This window comes from Mus caroli, unplaced genomic scaffold (genome assembly GCF_978045245.1).
Source record: "Mus caroli unplaced genomic scaffold, Mus_caroli_1 scaffold_2, whole genome shotgun sequence".
NCBI classification, from domain to species: domain Eukaryota; kingdom Metazoa; phylum Chordata; class Mammalia; order Rodentia; family Muridae; genus Mus; species Mus caroli.
The window spans coordinates 54959579-54980335 of NW_028227257.1; the positions used below are offsets into that span (position 1 = coordinate 54959579).

General features: G+C 41.9%; 1 protein-coding gene across 5 annotated transcripts in view; it reads right to left on the reverse strand.

Moving 5' to 3' along the window:
• Nucleotides 1–20757, reverse strand: part of Slc12a1 (solute carrier family 12 member 1) — a 77655-nt gene that overhangs the window by 35824 nt on the left and 21074 nt on the right. For all 5 annotated transcript variants that reach the window (XM_029470782.2, XM_029470783.2, XM_021183416.3 and 2 more), the window contains 8 exons: nucleotides 19284–19368; nucleotides 11377–11528; nucleotides 10078–10185; nucleotides 9648–9771; nucleotides 8123–8224; nucleotides 6083–6238; nucleotides 1698–1797; nucleotides 829–940 (listed from right to left, as the gene is read on the reverse strand). In XM_029470782.2, coding sequence (XP_029326642.1) covers nucleotides 829–940; nucleotides 1698–1797; nucleotides 6083–6238; nucleotides 8123–8224; nucleotides 9648–9771; nucleotides 10078–10185; nucleotides 11377–11528; nucleotides 19284–19368 — 939 coding nt within the window. The remainder of the gene's footprint in view (nucleotides 1–828; nucleotides 941–1697; nucleotides 1798–6082; nucleotides 6239–8122; nucleotides 8225–9647; nucleotides 9772–10077; nucleotides 10186–11376; nucleotides 11529–19283; nucleotides 19369–20757) is intronic.

The following is a 20757-nucleotide window of genomic DNA, read 5'->3' on the forward strand; positions in this document are numbered from 1 at the left end:
CGTGCTTGTGCTTGTGGATCAAGTAAGAAACTGGGGAAATGCTTTGAAGAACAGGTAAGTATTTAGTAATATAAGTGTATGTCGGTAAAGATTCCAACTAAGAAAGACGCACAGAAAGCATGGGGCAGAGTGAGGAGAGAGAGAGAAAGGAACATGAGGAGGCATACAGACATAGGCTAGTATGGAGGATCTGGACATGTTTTTTATTCTAATTTCAATGCTTTCTTCCCATTTGGAGAATTGGTAAATAATTATGGTTGACTTCTTAGCATCTATTTTGAATACCTCCAATGAGACATTAGTCCTCGACACGTTCCGTGGACAAAAGGGAATTAGCTCGATTCTGACTGTTTGCCAAAGGCACAGAAAACTGAGCTCAATTCCCCGGGGTATCTGTAGTGCCAGACATTTCATCTGAATTCCATGTATGGTCATTTAAGACCATCATGACTGCTTCCTTCTTGTTGGCTTCTGTAGACTAATTAATGCTCTGTTCTGATTCGCTCAGCCCGGATGCCTTCCTTTTATTAAGGAGCCAGTTCAGTTCTTCTTGACTCAAAGACCATCATTTAAGAATATTTATCACTTTTAGTTGGTCTCCTAAGAAACTAGGAATATATTTCATCTATCTATTTACATCCACGGTTACATTTTTTGTTTTTTTGTTTTGTTTTGTTTTGTTTTTTTCCAGTCCTGAATCAAGGAGGTGAACTCCTGTCCAAGCCGTTTCTTCTCTTTCCTGTTTCCATGGGTATCTTCTGTGCCACCTAACATTACCCACTGTGAACAGAGAGGGAAAGCACTGTTTTCAGATGAGGTGGCTCTTACCACGAAGACTTCGCAGCAGATGCAGAGGCCACTATTCTTCGTAAAGGCGTGGGTTATATCCAAGAGAGCGGGTCTAGTCATGGGTCCGCCTGTTAAGACAATGCACTGGGGTCTGAAAGCAAAGAAGACACGAGAATTGGCCAGTGCCGGAGGCTTATGAGCCCAGAACCCCTCGAAGGAAATAAAAAGCATAGAAAACTAAGGGAAATGAGACACCCCTTCCTTGATTATTTCTTGAATTTCCCACCAGAATTCCTGAGTTATCTTGACTCTACATCTTGTCATCTTAGTATTTTTCATTTAATTAATCACAGCAAAAGTAGGAAGTAGGGAAAGGGTAGCCCTGTACCCGGGGTTCCCTTGTCTTCCCTTGGTGTGCAATATGTCGCTCCAAATCTCCCTCTCTCATTGATATTTTTATTTATCTGCCTTGCTAGTCCACGTTGTGAGGCACCATCCGAAATAATAAATAACTAACGAAGATCTAAGATTATGACTTCTCTGCAGGGGGTTCATTACATCATGAAGACCCAGATTGATCGTAGATAAAACCAATGATTAAGGTGCACAAGGACCTGGGGGATGTCCCTCTGAAGTCACCTCCTTCAGGCCTTTCTGTCTCTAGGCCTGGAAAAGGCCACAGCAGTGTGAGCAGCTGTGGCACCTGGAGGGCAGAGCTCAGAACAGAAGGAAAATGCACTCATTTCTGTCCTTGGTAACAGCGTGGATTACAGCCAAGAAAGCAGGCCTCTGCTGTTGTGAAATGTGACTTTGCATATCTGAAATGTGCCCACTCCGATGCATTTGATTCTTCTAAGGAAAGACACTCGTAATGTGAAACACCATGGGATCCCGAAAGCCGGCTTTACCTGAAGTTTTTCACATGGTCTTCCACTGTGGTTAATTCCAGAGCGTTGTCTAAAGCACTCACATAGGACAGAGCCTGTGTGGAGGAGCCCCAGTTCACATCTGCGGACAAAGGAGGCAATGGTACTCCCCCAAATCAACCTTTTTATTCTCTGTATGCATTGAATAATGTTTAATAAACCATTCTCTTCTACAACCTTCCTTGCCTATACAAGCAGTGATGAGAATCCAAGTTAGATGAAATACAGCATAGTCTTTCCTGGAAAGAGTGTTGTACCCTCCCATGAGCACCCATGGGAGTCCTACACGCCCATGAGCACCCATGTGACCTTTAGGCATGAGACTTCCTTCCAGCCAGGATCACACTGTAAATCTGAAGCCCCAGAAACCTTGCTTATGACCAGGTAGGCAGAAAATTCAAGGCCTTCACAAATTCTTAAATTTAGAAACAAAATTCTTAGATTTCTGTATGCAGGAGTAGTGTGCACACAGAAATATATTTATATTTTGAGTGGCATTGCCGACCAGCTTGGAAATTCTTACTTGTGGGGGTAATGAGGAGAGTTTAGGCTCTTTAGAGAGTCTGACCTGACAGAAACCAACCTTCAAGGGAGGAAGCTCAGCACTCGAGCCTGCCTCAGAAACAGTAAGCTTAAAAAATTAACTGGATTCTTTTAAGTTTTATGATGAGAATTGCCAGAGATGAGCTGACAGACCCGCATCTGATGAGAGTCTTTCAGGGCTTGCTCTGCAGGGTAAGGACTGTGAGGGTTTTAGCTGCAGACTGAACAGAGTGATGTGAAGCGTTGACTATGTACCAGACGAGCAGACCTTAGGACGTCCATTCTTTGATTTTATTATTATTGTGCATGAGTCTGAGTGGGTACATACATGCCACAACACATGCATGTCACAGCACATGCATGTCATAGCACATGCATGTTGCAGCACATTCATGCCATATCACACTTATGTCACAGCACACTCATGTCACAGCACATGCATCCCACAGCACATGCATGTAACAGCACATATATGCCACAACACATGCATGACACAGTATGCATGTCACAACACACACAAGCCACAACACATGCATGTCACAGAGCATGCATACCACAGCACACTCATGTCACAGCACATGCATGTCACAGCACACTCATGCCACAGAACATGCATGCCACAGTACACTCATGTAACAGCATATGCATGCCACAGCACATGCACATCACAGCACATACATGCCACAACACATGCATGTCACAGCAGATGCATGCCACAGTACAAGCATGTTACAGAACATGCATGTAACAGCATATGCATGCCACAGCACATGCATGTCACAGCACACTCATGCCACAGAACATGCATGCCACACTACGCTCATGTAACAGCATATGCATGCCACAGCACATGCATGTCATAGCACACTCATGTCACAGCACATGCATGTCACAGAGCATGCATGCCACAGCACACTCATGTCACACACATGTATGTCACAGCACATGCAAGCCACAGCACACTCATGTCACAGCACATGCATGCCACAGCACATGCATGCTACAGCACATGCATCTCACAGCACATGCTTGGGGGGAGGGTGAAAGGACAAGATTTAAGAGTGGGTTTTCTCCTTCTAAAATAGGTTCAAATGATTGAATTCAAGTCATCAAGCTTATGTAGCAAACTTATTGGCTTATTTTACCTAGTGAACTAAATTGCTGGCCTGATATTCATTGTTTTGGGGCTAAAACCTCTATTAGTCAATTCAACATTCATATGTAAAAGGACAAACCTCACTGAAACTACACCTTACACTGCTCCATATGGTAGATAATAGACCTTAATCAATTACTAAAAGCTCTAAATGTCTGTGGCCTTGGGTTAAGGAAAGATGCCTCAGATCACACACACAAATACAAATGAAAAAAGAAAAATCAATTAGTTCTGATAAAAGTTAAGAACTTGTATTAATAAAAACAACCAAGGAAATAAAAATAGAAGCCACAGGCCTGGGGAAAATAGAAAGTACACACTGCAAGAGGAGCCAGAATACACCAGGAAGCCTCACAACTGAGCTAGAAAACAACAACAACAACAACAACAAAAAGAGGCGTAGTTTTAAGTAGCTGCCTAACAAGATATATGAATGGCGAGTAAGATTCTCAGTGTCATTAGTCACTGGGAAATGCAAATTGGGGAACTGAAGTGGAAATTTCTGATTTCTTTGGAGACTCCGTTGTGTCATGTGATTTTTTTCTTCCTGGAAATTGTCTTATGAAAGGGCGTGTGATCTGCTGGGAGGGAAGCTCGAGAGGATTTCAGTGATGTTTGGAAAGAATATAAATACAACTCCACAGACAGTGAGAGGATGCTCTTGCATTGGTTCTCCTTGCAATGCTTTGCTGGTCTTCAGTGGACTCTGCATGTCATGACTTCAAGGACAGTAACTAGCCAAAGCATTTCTCATGGGATTCTGGCTGGTTCTTCCCGTTTGCAGACTCATGCCAAGTTGGTGGAGCCTCGTGGGTTCTTCTGGATCGAGCAACTGCTACTGATTTATGTTTGGTGTCTCAGACTGAACTGGACTGCTGCTGATATCCTGACATTGAAGACTGGAATTGCACCAAGGGACTATTTTTAAACAGGTTCACATTCCTGTTTCCTATGAACGTTTCTTTTTTTCCTCTACCTCTAGTAGGTGGACTAGAAGGTAGGTTGAAGCCTTTAAGAACCCTTCTTAAAGTATATTTTGAAAAATCTAAGCCTACAGGCAACAGTGGCTAAGACTACACCTCTATTAAAAGGACTTTTAAAAGCAACTGACTTGCTTTTTAAAGTCTCCATGTTGCCAAGGGTGTGGAGTGGCTAGGGCACTGTTATAAACTGCTGTTTGGGGTGGAAAATAACGGTCTGTTACTCTGGCAGACAATCTGGTAGTAAAGTCACATACACCATGCATAAGCAGTCTTAGTCCTAGGCATTTACTCAACAAAAATGAAAACAGAGATCCACTTAAATTATATATAGATATAGATATATATCACAAATTGAATATAGTTATATGCCCATCAACTGTCAATCAACAAAAGAGATGTATTGTGGTATGTTCATATAGAGTATGCCATTCATCCATATCAAAGGACAAATTGCTTATACATGCTACAGTATGGACAAATCTAAACATTCATGCTATCTCAAAGACTTCCATAAAGATTATATGCCATGATTCAAAAGTTAGAAAAATGGCTGCTAGGGGCTAAATTCTGGAGGACAAGCCTGAGCTCACGGGTATCTGAGCACTACTGGAGAAAACCTACACTTTGGCTCTGATGGTCACAGGACGGGATATGTTTGTCAAAACTTATGGCTGTCCATCAAAAGGGGGTGCAGTTTTCCCAGCTGTAAATTGTATCTATTGTTAACAATATATAAAGTGATAATGAAAACAACAACAGAGTCCCCTAAAGCTGTTACCATCTCTGCCTGGCTGGCAGAATAATGTCGGTGACACAATGGTGGAGCTGGGCCTCTGAATGCTGACTTCTGAGCCCTGGATATTTCTAACTGTGCTCTCCGTCCTCCTGGGTTCTGAAGTTAAGAGCTGAAGTTCAGGCCTCAGTGTCCACAGTATCCAGATTCCTTCTTACTTCCAGGACACCTCATGGACCTTCTCTTGAGTCTTCAAGAACTCTATCTCTGTTAAGGCTATGTGTGCATCTTCAATTCACTCCTGTTCTCTGTGGAACCTCATTCCCTGCCCTGCCATTAGCCACTTCCACATGGCCTGATGCCACTTTGGAACTTACTTTGTTCATTCAACAAATATTCACTAAACTCACACAGAGTAGTTGGCTCTGTGAACATGAGCTATGAACCCAGAGAGAGTTTTGAACAGCTCTGAGCTTGCTCACGCCTTGCCCTATTCTCAGCAGCGTGTTTACACGGCTCTTGTTGTGATATATTATGCTGTGCTATAGTCAACTGCCTCTCTGAATCTGAGAGCTCCTTGAGAGACAGGGTCTTATTTCATTAGGACAGTGGAAGAAGGTGACAGAAGGAAACACTTGTGAGGTCTGGGTTCAGCTCGATCACACCCTGACTCTTATTTTGGTAAATGACCAACACTCCGGACTCCAATTTCTTTGTCTCTAAAACAAGCCTCCCATCACCAAATGCGCAGCGTCACCGTGAGGATTAAATGAGCAGACAGCGTGTGTAGAGCTCCACAGTGCTAATCATCATTGTCCTTAAGTAACATAGCATTGTGATGAACTGCCTTGCACGCACTACATATAAGCACATGGAAGCTACACAGTAAACATCCAATGGATGGATAGAGACAGCCATGGAAGTCCATCCTAGGTGGCCTTTTTTTTCTTACCTGGCTTCTTATAAGTCACATAGATATAGAGGAATAACTCAATGACATAAGTGATGACAGCTGCCCACCAGTTGATGACAAACATGACTGCACAGCACAAAATCGCTCCAAAAAGAGATACCCACATGTTGTAAATCCCATATGCAGGCCTCCATCCTGGAAGGAAAAATAATAAAGAAAAATTGCACACATCAATGCTACTGTACTACTCTGTACTATAAAAGTGCAGCTAACATATCCTCCTCTGGCATAAAATTGTAGTTTTTAGGTCCATGTCCTAGTCTTAACTGTTTTTTCTTTTATGATCCTGCATCCTTGATCTACAAAAGTAGTATTTGTACCAAAGATGATGCTGTAAACGTTGGGAAATAGAAAGTGCCTGAAAAGCAGATGCTCACAGACAACTCTGTGCTTCCTGTGAGTCCTGATTGTCTTCCCAGATTACCAAACCTCAAGAATCTAAAATCAACACCATCAGGAAGCTAAGGGAAGAGGGAACATTGGAAAAAGTGGTGTCCTGGCAACAGGTGGGCAGAAGAATGTCCTGTCTTCCGAGAGCTGGTTAGCTTTTGCTCCATGCACAGAGAAATAGAGGTAGCCTGCCTTACTATTATCCTAAGAAGACAATGTTGGCTCCATCAGAAGCAATAAGCAATAATCTCACAGAAGAGGAGACATTTTGCTATCTGTGGTTCTTAGGCACAACACATTAATATGTACAGCATTACATTTTAAAGTGTCTGTCACAGTTTCTATACACACAGATTTCTATGTTTTATTAGTTTTCTGAAGTGAAAGAGCCTAGGAAACAGCTCAGTCAGGATGGGAAAACCTGATTTGTAGGACACATTTGGTCACTGGGTTAATGCAACTTTAAATCTGGAGTCACTGCAACTCAGCGGGAGTCTGTCTAGAGGAGCAGTTCCCTCAATGGCCACAAGGTGGAAACAGCACTCCAGGAACGCCATTAGAGAAGCCCCAGGTGTTCTTAGTTCTGCTTCCTCTTAGAGACAGAGGATGGAGGTCAGGTAGATGGGGAGGGGAAGGGTGGATTTTGAGAGTCATTTTGGGGTTTGTGTATCTACAGGTGTCTTCCTGCATACTTTTTAAAAAATATGTTTTCTTCTCCTTTTCTCTCTTTCCCATTACTCCTTTTTACTCTTCTGATAATTGTAGCTGGCTTGTTTTTTTGTTTGTTTGTTTGTTTGTTTTTTTAATAGCAAAACATGGCACAGGATTGTGGATTTGTGTTTAAAGACAAACCACACTACACTAAACATCTTCAGTTATTTTCTGTAACCCAGTGGCCTTGTGTGGACACAGCCCCCTCAGTCTCTGTCTTTGCAAACATCGTTGTCAACACGCTGAGGCTGAGGGCAAATCGTAAAAGAATACTTATTTAGTAGCTTGGAGGAACATCTTCACAGTGAAGAACTTTCTGCGAGTCATATGACCCTCAGGTGACTTTCTGGAGGGGTCAGAAGGACGGTGGGAGCAAACGAGAGATGAGGGGTGATGAGCTAGGAGACAGCTCTTGGGTGTGGAATTTTAAACGATTTAAGACCACAGCGCAGTTGTGTACCGATGCCCCCAGCGTGGGCACGGCAGTAGATCTGCATTGCCCGCATTCAGCAGGTAATTATGGGAACCGCTCATCCTTCTCTTCTGCACCATGGGCAGGAAACAAATTGATAGTGAGGAGGTCTCAAATATATACATTTATTCCACTCCTGTGGTCACTTTTACCCTGGAAATAAATAGTGGTGTTTTTCTACTGCTGAAATAAATGTGGTTTCTCTTGCAATGAATAATTTATTGCCACAGGAGAAAATTGACTTTACGGTTGGTCAAAAAGGCCATTGCTCATATGATTCCTTTTCTATTTCGGAAGTCATCCCCCAACTCACCAAAATAAAGTGGATTATGCTGCCTACAAAGATATAAGAAAACATAAAAACACAGATTGAACACTTTTCACGGACTTATTTCATTTATCGAGACTAACTGTTTGCTTAGGCTTATGTTTTCATTTAGGCTTACCTGGAGATTTGGCATACGAGGCATGGAAACAGGAGAAATTAATAAGCGCATATGAGGCCAGGAAGAAGTTGGAGATGATGGGGGCAATGACATTCAGCTCGGCTGCAAGAGAAGAACAGTACGAGTGACATGTGTGCAGCGAGAGGGCGGCCGAGCAGCTGCTAAGGCCCGGAAGCGCCACTTTTCTGGAAATTGAAAACGTAGCTCGCAGCTGTCAAAGTTTAAGAAGTTAGTGTTTTGTTTTGATTTTTTGTTTTTTCTTTTGAGACGATATACATACTTACAGCCGAGGTTTCCATGGAGTGAGACTCAAGAAAAACCTGCCAGTTAGAAAATAGACAATCCAAACCTCTGTCTCTACAAGAGCTAAGCACACCAACAACAACTGCTCTATAGCAGTTTCTCATGCATCAGACCCTGGATTCCTCGTCTGCTATATAAACAGTCAAGAGGTTCTGTAGGACGGAAACCCATGTGCTTCTCAATGGTTTTAATGGAGATAATTTAATATATACATTTTTTAAAAGTGGAATGTGTGACCATTTAAATGCTGAAGAAGGGGGCTGGTAAGATGGCTCAGTAGGTAATGGTTTGCTCAGCCAAACCATGTCACACAAACACACTCAGGCACTCACACACAAATGTAATAAAACATTTAAATACAGCAAAGGGCAACAGTTTGAATATTATGGTTATACTACAATTGTTATATTACTGGAAACTTCATATAAACTATTTTTATTTAATTTCTTAAAAATCTAACAGATTTAACTGGAGTTATATGTAGCCCTTTTCCAACTGCATACACATTGTATAAGCCAGGTAAGTTACAGTTGCTCGAAAAGTTTCCCATACAAAGGAGGACCCTTAGTTTAGTTTTGGTTAAGGGAGAGCAAGGATTGTATAGCTGACAAATACCTCTTTTCAAGAGCATGTGGCTACTTCTAGATTGCTTGGGATTGAGAAAGGAAACAAAAATCACAAGCCAGGTAAGTGTAAGTGATTTTCAAAAGATTCTGTCTGGGGGTGGGGGGTGTCGGGGGGAAGGGACTTGAGGAGCTTGTAAAACGCAGATTCCAAATCGTCAGCGATTCTAACTCAGCAGCCCTGGAATTGGGCCTGCAAAATCTAGACTTTCAGAGACACTCTAGTGGTTCTGAGAGGCTGGTCAAGGAACTACATTTGTGGAAACATTGGTGTACATAATTCTGCTTGCCGTTTAGAGCTATCGGGCTAGAGCATAGAGCAGGAGCTGCCATGATGACTTGAAGGAAGGGTTCTGTTGTATTTGGCTGGATGGGCTTCTGATATTCAGCTTCAGAGAACAGAAGGATAGATTCTCCCTCATTTCCTCAAAGGTCCTCTTTACTAAACTGTCTCACTTCCCTCTTAGACAAACACTAGCATTCCCAGACGGAGTCTTAAACATGAACCTGCTAACGTCTCAAACTACGAGCAAACTAGAGCAAAAGGCCGAGTAGTCAGAAGAGTCCTTGGCTTTCTGTAGTGCAAGAAAACTACACACCGATGAGAATGAATGCCATGGCTATCACAAAAGTGAGGAAGTACCCTCTCAGGGGCTCGTTGTTTTTCCCATAGCCCTTTGCGAAGAACTGCAGTCCTTTGAAGATGTTGTCCTTGCACAGAGCCTAATGGGAAAAAAGAGGAGACATTTGTCATTTGTATCTATGTGCACTCGTTTTCTCTAGGTGATTCCGAAAAGAAGATTTGGGAAAGATTAAGCGATGCACAATCCGAGGCGCACGTTAACACCGCGGCTCATCATTCTTTATATTATCGGAATCGATCTTGACTATGTGGCAGGCACAGCACTTGAGCTAGATGCAAACATTAACGGTTGCAGAAAATGATGGAAAGTGATTGCTGGTGGGAACCGCTATTTCAGCTTGTTTCGGAGGCAGGGAAGACAGTGCACGCTTTCACGGTTGTATTACCTGGAATACTTTGGGCGCACTGACAAGGGAGGCCAGGGCGGAAGACAGTGTTGCCGAAAAGATCCCTGCAGTGATGAGGGGGCCGAACCCGGACACCATGCTCATGACCTTGAGAAGAGAGTGGTTTGGATTACGCAGTTTATCCAACAGACGGTTTGAACAGCTAACTCTTCTTCAACACAGTTTATTCCTTCTTCACTTCCTGTAATTCCCACGCATAAACTAATGCTTTCCCCTCTGCTTCCCTCTTGAATTTGTAACACTTCTCTTTTCAAGATGAAATGACCTCTTTTCGTTATTTACCAAGCACTAGCCACCCTCCACAAAAATATTTAGAAAACACGGAAAGACTAAAGAAGGAAGGTTTTTCCCCCCAAGGATTTTCATAGCATCTCCCCCTGTGCTCCCTGGAGCTCTGGTGGGAGGAAGTTCTACCCCAGAGTGTGGTACTGACTAGGTGTGAGGAGAGGCGTGGCTGCCTTCCGACTTTTTTTTTAGGGTATTAGCTTTTCTCCTAAGTGTTTCCAAACCTTTGCTTCTCTTCTGCTCTTTAAACATAACTTTATTTTTTGACATAATTGAAACACTCATGATTTGCCTCAGAATAACAATAAAAATGATACCAGCATCACTATGACCCTGGGAACAGATTGTACATGTTTGGGAGGAGCCTGCCAGCTTGAGTTGTATTTTGGAATAATGGTTTCAGCTGAGTCTGTCGGCTGTTAAATGAGATGGATGAAGACTTCTCGGCCCATTCACTTCTTCCTCTCCTTACCAAGCACATAGGACAATTAGTCCGTACTGTCTCCTACGTTTCCATGTTACTTGGCCTTCATTTCTCTCCAAATTTCTCACTCACAATTTCTCCTCACCCTGTCTCTTGCCTTAGATTTTTCTGCTCTAAAGCCTGTATACAAAATGCACTCCAAGTTTTTCCTAGCCTGTGCCTCTCCTGTCCAGTATGATATCTCACACTGTTGACTGGAAGCTAGGAAACAGCATGGCGCTCCCCTCTGAGTGACAGGACTCTCCTCGTCTATTGTCTCCCTAATAACAGTGCCTGCAAAGGACAGGTTTCCACCACAGAACACCTGCATGGCTTCTTTCCCTCCCACATCACCTGCTCCTTGCTTAATTCAAATCAGTATTTAATCATTTGCAGATCCAAAAGCTTCACTAGACTTGATATTCCGAAAATGCAGACATCGATAAACTCTATCTTTCTATCTATCTATCTATCTATCTATCTATCTATCTATCTATCTATCTATCTATCCATCCTTTTGAAGTTCATACCTGGAAATTGTTCATCAGCCCATACTGACACGGCTCGTGTTGACATCTTGAGAAGTCGTAGCCCAACCCACAGGCTGCAGAGCCATTGCAATTCATCCCGGAAACGATGGTGTCATTCATACTGCCAGTGGCATCTCGGACCACACAGGCGGCTGGGGAAACATTTGTCTGTCATTCTTCCCCTTGCTCCTTTTCAGTGTTGGGACAAAATTGATCGAGAGCTTTGTACTTGTGAGGCAAACATTGCAGCGCTGAGCTAAGTCCCTGAGCCCCACACCATCTCCTCATCTTGTCATCCCTTTGACAGAGGCCTGCTCTCTTAGGGTTTTGTTCTGAAAACACGCTAAGTTGGCACTGAGTCTGAACATATGTATTCTAAGCCTGTGTATACAGTCGATCCTTTTTGGGACGTGGTTGCTAGAGCCCCTAGCTTCTGAGTCCTGAACAGCATGGGTTTTTTAAAACTAATTTATTCTCCCATATTATTAAGGCCGACTTCCCAGCATACCAACCAAACATGACATATCAAGTTACAATAAGACTGGGCATCTCCCCTCATCCTGGATGAGGGGATAAAGCAACCTGTTAGGAGGGAAAGGGTCCCCAGAGCAGGCAAAAGCATCAGAAACAGCCCTGCTCCCTCCGTTAGGAGTCCCACAAAACCACCAAGCTACATGACATGTGTGCAGAGGGCCTTGGTCAGACCCATGCAGAACAAACACCCTGTTTTTTGCAAGCTTCTGCTTCCACTGCCTTCTGTGGTCCTTATTCCTGAGGCTATCTTGTAAGGAGGCTTGTGCAGAGACTTTCTTATTCTCTCGTTCCCAAAATGTGCAGTGCTTTGGCATAACATGTACACAGCCCATATCTACCTTAGTTCCACTGACCACATGATTTTTAATAATTCTTTTTACCTGAGAGGCAATCAAGGAGGGAAATCTAATAACTAAAAAATTGCAGCCTTATTTTCAACTAATTGCACACAGTTTAGAAACAGTTATAATTCTACTTTAGATGCATTTTTTAAAACCTTTTTTTGGAGATTATAATGTAATTATATCATTCCCCTTTCTCTTCCCTCCCTTGAAAGCCTCTCACATACCCACCTGCCTTGCACTTTCAAATTCATGGCCTCTTTTTCCTTAATTGTTGTTACACATGGGAGTGTCTTCGTGTGTGCTCTTGAGTGCATTTCTAAACATACAAATACAACATGCTTTGTCTGTATACTGTTACTTGTCTATGTTTTCAGGGCTGACCATGTGACATTGGATCACCAATTACTGTGTTCTTCCCTAGGGAGGACCATTTCTTCTATTCTCAGAGTTTCTTAATTCCCTATAGTTCTTTGTGTAGGGATGAAGCCTTGAGATGTCCCACCCCCATCCATGTTGGCATGTCTATTGGCGCCCTCCTTGTTCAGGTCATGTATACGTAACTCAAATGCTTGAATAATGAAGACAGTATCTCCTGGGAAGATGGTTGAATGGTGTCTGCCTATGTGAGCACTGGTGAAAAAGATGGAATGCAAAATATTAGACTTCATCCCAAATAGAAATGTGGGGAAACCGTTGGGAATCCATGAAATGAGGAAAATAAAAGAACTAAATACAGATGCGTCGCTGCACTGAAGCAAGCCCAGCAGAACTGCCCCTGCGCAGTTAGGCCCATGGCTGGGACTCAGAAACCACTGCAGAAAGATAAACTAGATGAAGATCAGGGAGCTCTCGCCCCGCCTGGCCCCGCCCCAAGAAGCCCAAAGCCCTCATGCCCTTAACTTCCTCTGTTACTATTTGGAAAGACAGGGATTTCACCAGCTCATGAAGCAGCAGCAGTGAGAGAGATTTGTCAATGAGATTTGGACTCAATGCTTTTGAGGCCAAGAACTCCGAAGTTCTAGAGGTGTGTGTAAAACCAGCAGCTGCACCCTCCAGCCCTCAGGAGCCCTTGGCAGTGCCAAGTGAGGTCCTCTGCCTCCATCTCAGAGCTATGGCTGCTCCCTTGCACCTAGGAGACATCTTCTGCAAGAACAGGCACGTCTGTCCACAGTCTGGGAGTCTCAGGACAGAGAGAGAACCTGTCCAGCTTACAGAAGAGCAGAGTGGCCAGCAGAGGCCCCTGACGCCCTCAGAAGGAAGACAGCTGCAGTCTGCGGAGTGCAGTCTGCAGGTGCAGGCACTAGTCCAGTACAGACTCAACAACAGTATGACCCAGAGGAGAGACGGGGACGGGACCACAGTGCAACCAACTCCCCTCCCCTAAGGCTTGTAACTAGCAATTTGATTCTGAAGACTCAGACAGAAGTCATTCTAACATCGTTTCCCACCCTTTTTCTCCTTTCCTGTATATTTAGTAGTACTTTCATTGTATTGTATTTTTTGAAACTTTTAAATATTTATATATTTATTTTTCTTCATATATTCATTTTATTTTATTTTATTTTATTTTATTTTATTTTAAATCACTACATTGGGGTGACATCTTCTTTCGTTTTGTTTCTTTTCTGGCTCTTCTCTTCTTCCTTTTCCCCCATCCCCTACATTTTATAGTATATTAAATTTGCTTTATTGGCTTTTTTTCTTTTTTAAAACAGATTCCTTTTATTCTTTTCAGTTATGTGTCTGTGTTTATCTGTGTGCGTGTGTGTACTTGAGTTCAGGTGTTCACCGAGGCCACAGGCATTGGGTCTTCTCAAGTTGGAGATATAAGTGGTTGTGAGCCACCCAGCATGGGTGCTGGGAACTGAACCTGGGTCCTCTGCAAGAGCAGTGCTTGCTCTTAACACCTACTTAGCCATCTCACCAACTCAGATTATTTTTTTCTCTTAACACTGCTATCTTTTCTTTCTAAGTTTTTATCCTATTTACTATATTTATTTTTATCCTATTTATTATATTTATTCCATTTGATTTTGAAGATTTTTCACAATCAGTGTTTTTCCTAAATCCCCCCTTTTTGCTCTCTTCTCCCTCTCTCCTCCTCATTTTCATCTTTCTCCAACTCTTCCTGTATCTCATTTTTTTTTCTAATTTTACAGCACATTCTGAAGTAACGCCATCCTAAGTTCATGATCACTGGTGATGGATCAGTGGCTGTAAATGACTTTAGATGGATTTCTGTGTTCCCCATGGTTTGATGTTTTTGTGGGTACAGAGGTTTGTTCCCTCCTTCTTGATTGGTAGTAGGGACTGAGACTACAAGAGTAAGTGACTAAACAGGAAAGACCTTCCCCTTTAAAAAAACATCACCCAGAAGAGATATCTAAACCAGGAGATGCATAAATTACAACAGATAAAGAAAAGAAACTTCAGCAAACCAGCAGCACAACTCACCCAGGAGATCTAACTCCATAAGTGTGAAACCCAAAGACACCAACGTGTGCAAAATTCCGGTGACAACTTCAGTTGTCTGGTAAATATGATCAATATCCTAAAAGAAATTATAAACTATTAGATGAATTTGACCTAGACCACAGAGAGGAAACAGCAAACACAGAGAAAACAGAGAAGATCAGCAATAGAGGTGAAACATCAGCAAGGCAACTGAGATATATTTTTTGGAAAGCAAAACAAACAAACAAGAACACAGAAGCTTTGAAATGAAAAACCAGTGGCTGAAATAAATGTTGCCACAGGACTGGTCCCAGGGAACCTCAAAGGCAGAGGAAAGAAAGTCAGAGATGGAGGGTGGGGTTGATGGAGCATGGCCCTCAGATGTCAGCATAGGAACCCACAGCAGTGTACAAGAATGGCCACATCTGAGGGCTCTGGGATGTGAACAAGACACTAGAGCTCAGAATCTACAGCACAGAAGAAAGAGGCCAGCACTACAGGTGTAAAAAAAAAAAAAAAAAAAGCTACCAATTATAACAGAAATTCTATAAATTCAGAGAAAGACACAGACATCCAAGCTCCAGAAACATTTAAGGCTCCAAATAGATGTGAGGAGAGAAGATTCTCCATCAAGATGTCAAAAATACAGAGTGAAAAGGCATTTTCACAGCTGTAAAGGGGCGGTGCCAACTTATCTAAAAAGGCAGAAGCAACAGAATAGCATCAGACATCTCACAGGCCACCCCAAAGCCAAGAAGAGTTGAAATGAAATATTCCAAAGCAAGATTGCCACATCCACCAAAGTTATCTCTTAGAATCAAAGGAGAAACAAGGGCATCTCACAACAGGCACAGGCTAAGGCAGTGATGCTCACCAAACCCATGCTGCAGAAGATGCTTAAAGGAACATGAAACACAAAAAGGGCAGGGAGTCATGTAGTTATAGTACAATATCAAAAAGTAAAATTAATTTAGAAAACAAGAAAGCAAAGAATGACATGAGCTGATGGAGATATGGTGAGAGATGAGCTCTTAGTCCTGTTGGTGGGAATGCAAACTTGTGTAGTCCCTTATGGAAGCCATCATGAATATTGCTTAAGAGACTGAAAATAGATTGAATGTAAGAGCCATATATACTCTTGGATATATACCCAAGAGGTTTTAGGTAGACATATCACAAAGATGCATGCACATCAATGCTTACAGCTGCACTGTCCACAATAGTCAGGCTATAGCAGTAGCGTCAATGTCTATCTGCATATGAAGGGATGAAGAAAATGTGCTATGTTTACAAAGTGATAGTGGCAGAAAAATGGACATGTTTGAACATCATTACACTAAGTGACACAAACCAGGCTCAGAAAGACAAATACTACATGTTTTCTTTCAGATGTAGAATCTAGATTTAAAATTACCCACGCACGTGTGTGTGTGTGTATGTATGTGTCTGTAGGTCATGTAGCTAGAATGGACGTGAGAAACAGAGAGGCTAATGGGACATGGATAAGAGGAAACCTGACATGGGGAAGAGAGAGTCATGAAGAAGATGTGGGGAAGAGCAGGGGGTGGGGTGGGGATGTGAAGATGAAGAACCAAGTGTACAGACAAATGCCTATGTCAATGTTGTGATGGAATCCATCTCCTTGTATGTGAACTGAACAAAAAAACTAATAGGGCAATATTTGGGATAAAATATTAACATTTCCTAAGTAACCATTAATATTAATGACGAGACAATCAGACTTCTTTCTATTTAATTAATTTCACACATTTGAATACTTCTATTATTTTATACCATAAACATCACCTCATGAATATCATTATGCATTAACTGTTTCTTCTAAATCTTAGACTATTTCTCCAGGGTAGATTCTCAGAAACAGAATTGTATTAAAAAGAAAAAACTTTGTTTTAGATTTACTTATTTCTTTTTGTGTATGCATGCTTTGCCTGTGTGTATTTATGTGTGCCATGTATGTGCCTGGTCCCTGCAGAGGTCAAAAAAAGACACCAGAGTCCCTAAAAAATGGAGTCATGGATGGTTGGGGGTCACCATGTAGGTCCTAGGAACGGAACCTGGTCCTTCTCATGAGTTCTTAAGAAGAAGTTCTTAAGAAGAAGAAAATTATGTTACTTGATGGAAAATAGCTGAAACTAGAAATTATCATGCCAAGCAAAATAAGACAGACTCAAAAAGAAAGAGATTACAAGTTTCCATTCATATGAGAATCTAGATCTAAATCTGTATCTACTTACATACTTGCACATATATGTAGACGTAGATGTAGACATCTGCCTACACATATACATAAATATGATGGGAAAGTAGAGTTGGAACTTACTTAGGAGGTGGGAGTGTAACAAATGGAGGAAAAGGCGGTGTAGGAAAGTATCATAGGGGCATGGATGAGAAGATACAATGATGTATATGAATAAGATATCACGGAAATGAAACCAAGAAAAGAGACTCAGTATGTATTTTAATTTTTTACTACCCCTATGAGTTTTTCTGACTGTAATCTCTGCCATTATGTATTTGATAGTTATTGAAATATATAGATATATATGTACACTATATGTTAGGATTTTTAAAAACGATGTAAAAGGTTCTTTGTATGCCAAGTGTCAACTAAAGCTTCTCATTTTGCTTTTTCACTTCCCCCAGTGCTGTCTTTTATTATTACTACCTTGAAGACAGCTCGCAAGGTGGCTCACTGTTCTGAGGGTATGCTTTTTTTACTTCTAGTGTGAGAGGTCACTGGTTCTAATCCTAGATAAGCCTTTTCATCATTAGGACAGGAGCTGGAGACATGGCTCAGTCAGTAAAGTGCTCACTGTACATACATGCGCACCTCCATTTGAACCCTTAGAACCCATGTAAAGCTAGGCCTGGTGTCACAATGCTCCTGTGCTGAGATGGGAAGGGGAGGCAAGTGATTGTTTGCAGGACAGCAGGTCACCTAGACTGTTGTTCACAACAGTAAGCAACAAAGAAACCCTGTTTTTGAGGGTGAAGGCTCGGGCTGTCCTCTGATCTTCATGCACTTCCTGGTATACATGCATCTGCACTCACAAATGCACATTCATACAAGCATACATGTGAACATACATATATCACAAATAGATAGATAGATAGATAGATAGATAGATAGATAGATAGATAGATAGATAGATAGATAGAAAAGGAATTATTTGTAGGGGGTGAGAATTAAGTATATTCTTCTGTCGATCATGAAATTCCTAAAGCATTTTATCACAGACTTGAAAGGTTGCCTGCTAGCCTCTCTGTACACTTTGAACTTATGACTGCTGATTGTTAAGAAAAAAACATCCACCTAGATTTTGCCTCTTTGTAATGGCCACTTTACATCTAACCATCTTTTTGGAACCACATATTTTGTGACCTGCATAAAAGATCTGTCCCAAGTCCTGAAATGTCAGGCCATGAGCCACTGTTAACATCGATTCTTTATGACAGGTCTTCATGGCCTGGCAAAGTACAGACACAAATTGCTGCCTGAAACTCAAAGAGCCTCTCTAGCTACTCATTCCCTCAACTTTTCTATTTCCTAACCACATTTGGAAGACTTAAACTCAGGTGGCTTTCAGTGTTACTCTTTAGTTGTTGATGTCCTAAGGCATTGAGTCAGAAAATGTCTTCCTGTGTAACTCAGCACGGAATGCCACAGGACAGTAAATCACTTTACCAGGTTCCTCATACAAGATACAGCAAGACAGGCAAAAGTCTTAGCTCTTTGCTTTTTGGTTGTCATTTTTTCTTCAGAAACCAATTTAAGATATACGGACTTTCCCAATTTTTCTTATACTAAGCAGAGGCTACTAGAGTTTACTCTTTGGTCAAATGGCCCCCAGGCTTCCCTAGTTGTCTAACCTGGGCCTGCATTTCCCACTATGCACTGAAGAGGGTTTCTTCTCTGCCTGTTGGAAAGCATACTCCCTCCTTCCCACTAAGCGCATGAGTGTACAATGGCCCCAAGAGGAGGTGTGGCCTCAGGCAGCAGGTAGATACAAAGCTTGCCTTGGGAGCAGAAGAAAGAGGCACACATGCACCCTCTGCTCACTGAGAAGCATGGAGCTGGCTTCCACACAGCTAACAGCTGGGTCTGCTCTGATTTCTGGCAGTTGGTGTCAATGACACTTCCAAGTTGGCGATATTGTTGTGAATTCGCCATCTTTCATGATTTCCTTTGCCATGTTTGAGTTTGGGTTTTGATTTCTTTTCTTTTTAATCCTTTGCTCTGCTCTGGTTCACACTTACCTCACAGGGCAAGAGAACTGAGTGTTGGGAGTGATAGCTTTCTCAACACTACAGTCAGCAAGGGTGGCAAGGCGGGACACTGATCTGAAGATGCCTGCGCTGCATTTCAATTGCATCACCCACTGTCCACACCCAAGATACAAACCCTTCAGTACTAAGAAAGGAAGTGAAGTTGCTGCATAAAACATAAAACAAAAAACCCAACCCTTTCTGCTTACTTCTGTTTCATTGAAATCCATCAGACACAAAGAACCACTGGGCTCCTTGTAATTCTGAGGTCAGAGGTGTTTCTCTTACCTACGCAAATAGCAACACCTATGTAGGCCACGGTGGTGATGAAGATGGCCAGCATGGTCCCTCTGGGGATGGCATCCTGGGGATCCTGGGGAAACATGCAGAGGAGAGGATAAACTGAATAATGATCAGAGTACTAGGAGTTTTTCAGTATTCTCAAAATGTTAAACTATGCTCCCTAAGGCAAAGCTAAAGAAACCAACTAGCAAAGCACCAAGTGGCCAGTCTTTGAGCAGACTGTCAGTGCATCTCAACCTTCCTAATGCTGCGACCCTTTAATACATTTCATCATGCTGTGATGGCCTCCAGCCATAAAACTAACTATTCTTACTTCATAAGTATGATTTCGCTAATGTTATGAAGCATAATATAAATAGCTGATATGCAGCCCCCGTAGGGGTCATGACCACAGGTTCAGATCCACTGGTTTAGAGTGAACAACAGAATATAAAACCTGGTGCCACCTATAAATACACAGAGCGTCTGTACCAGATGGGGACCTAGAGCTGAAAAGAAAAGTACATACATACCCCCATCCCTAACCCAGAAGCAGTCCCTGATTGATAGCCACTTGCAAATGAGTAATTAGGTTTTTTCCAAGGGAGTCTCACTGGGGAAATAAATTACTCCCAAGGGCAGGCCCCGTGCACAGCAGAAGATGGCCAACACAAAACCAACTCATCAGCGTCTTTGGGGGTTCTTTGTCTTGTGATGTCAAGTCAGGTTTGCTTGGTTTTGCCTTGCAAGTCCTTTATGGATATATTATGGCTTCCAGTTTTGTGTTTTCATGGCATTCTTGTGTCTGTGAACATGTATATCGCTGTGTCTATATGCATTTATTTGTGTGTGTGTTGATTTTTTTTTTACTCTTTTCTTGTTTGTTTATTTTGTTCTATATTTGGTTTTTGGTTGTTTTTTTTTTTGCTTTATCTTATTTTACTTTATTATTATCCCTTAGTATCTGTTGTTTTCTAAAAAGAGACAGAAAAGGAGTGGATCTGAATGGGGGAGAATGGGGGGAGGAATTGGGAGAAGTACATGGAGGTGAAACTGTAATCAGAATATATCATATGAAAAAAATCTATTTTCAATAAAAAGGAAAAGGAGAAAAGTAGTTCTATTTTTGATAAACAAATCCAAATGGTAAAAAAACCAAAAACAAATAAACAAAAACTCAGTGCTCAATTAAGGACAGTTGAACTCCCATCGAAAGGGATGTTGTAGAAGTACAACAGACCTCTGTTTCCTTGTGAATTGTATGTAGATGCATCAGACATACAAACATATCAGGCATATTGACAATATGGGCATATGTGTGTTTTATACTGAGCTTAGGCTTGTCTTTAATTAAAACAAACAAACAAACAAACAAACAAAACCCAACCAACCAAATGAGAAACCTTTTTGGCTGAGCAAAAAAGGATCATCTACTAAATTCTTCAGTCTCTTCATTTTACAAGGTAAGGTCAAGCCTAGG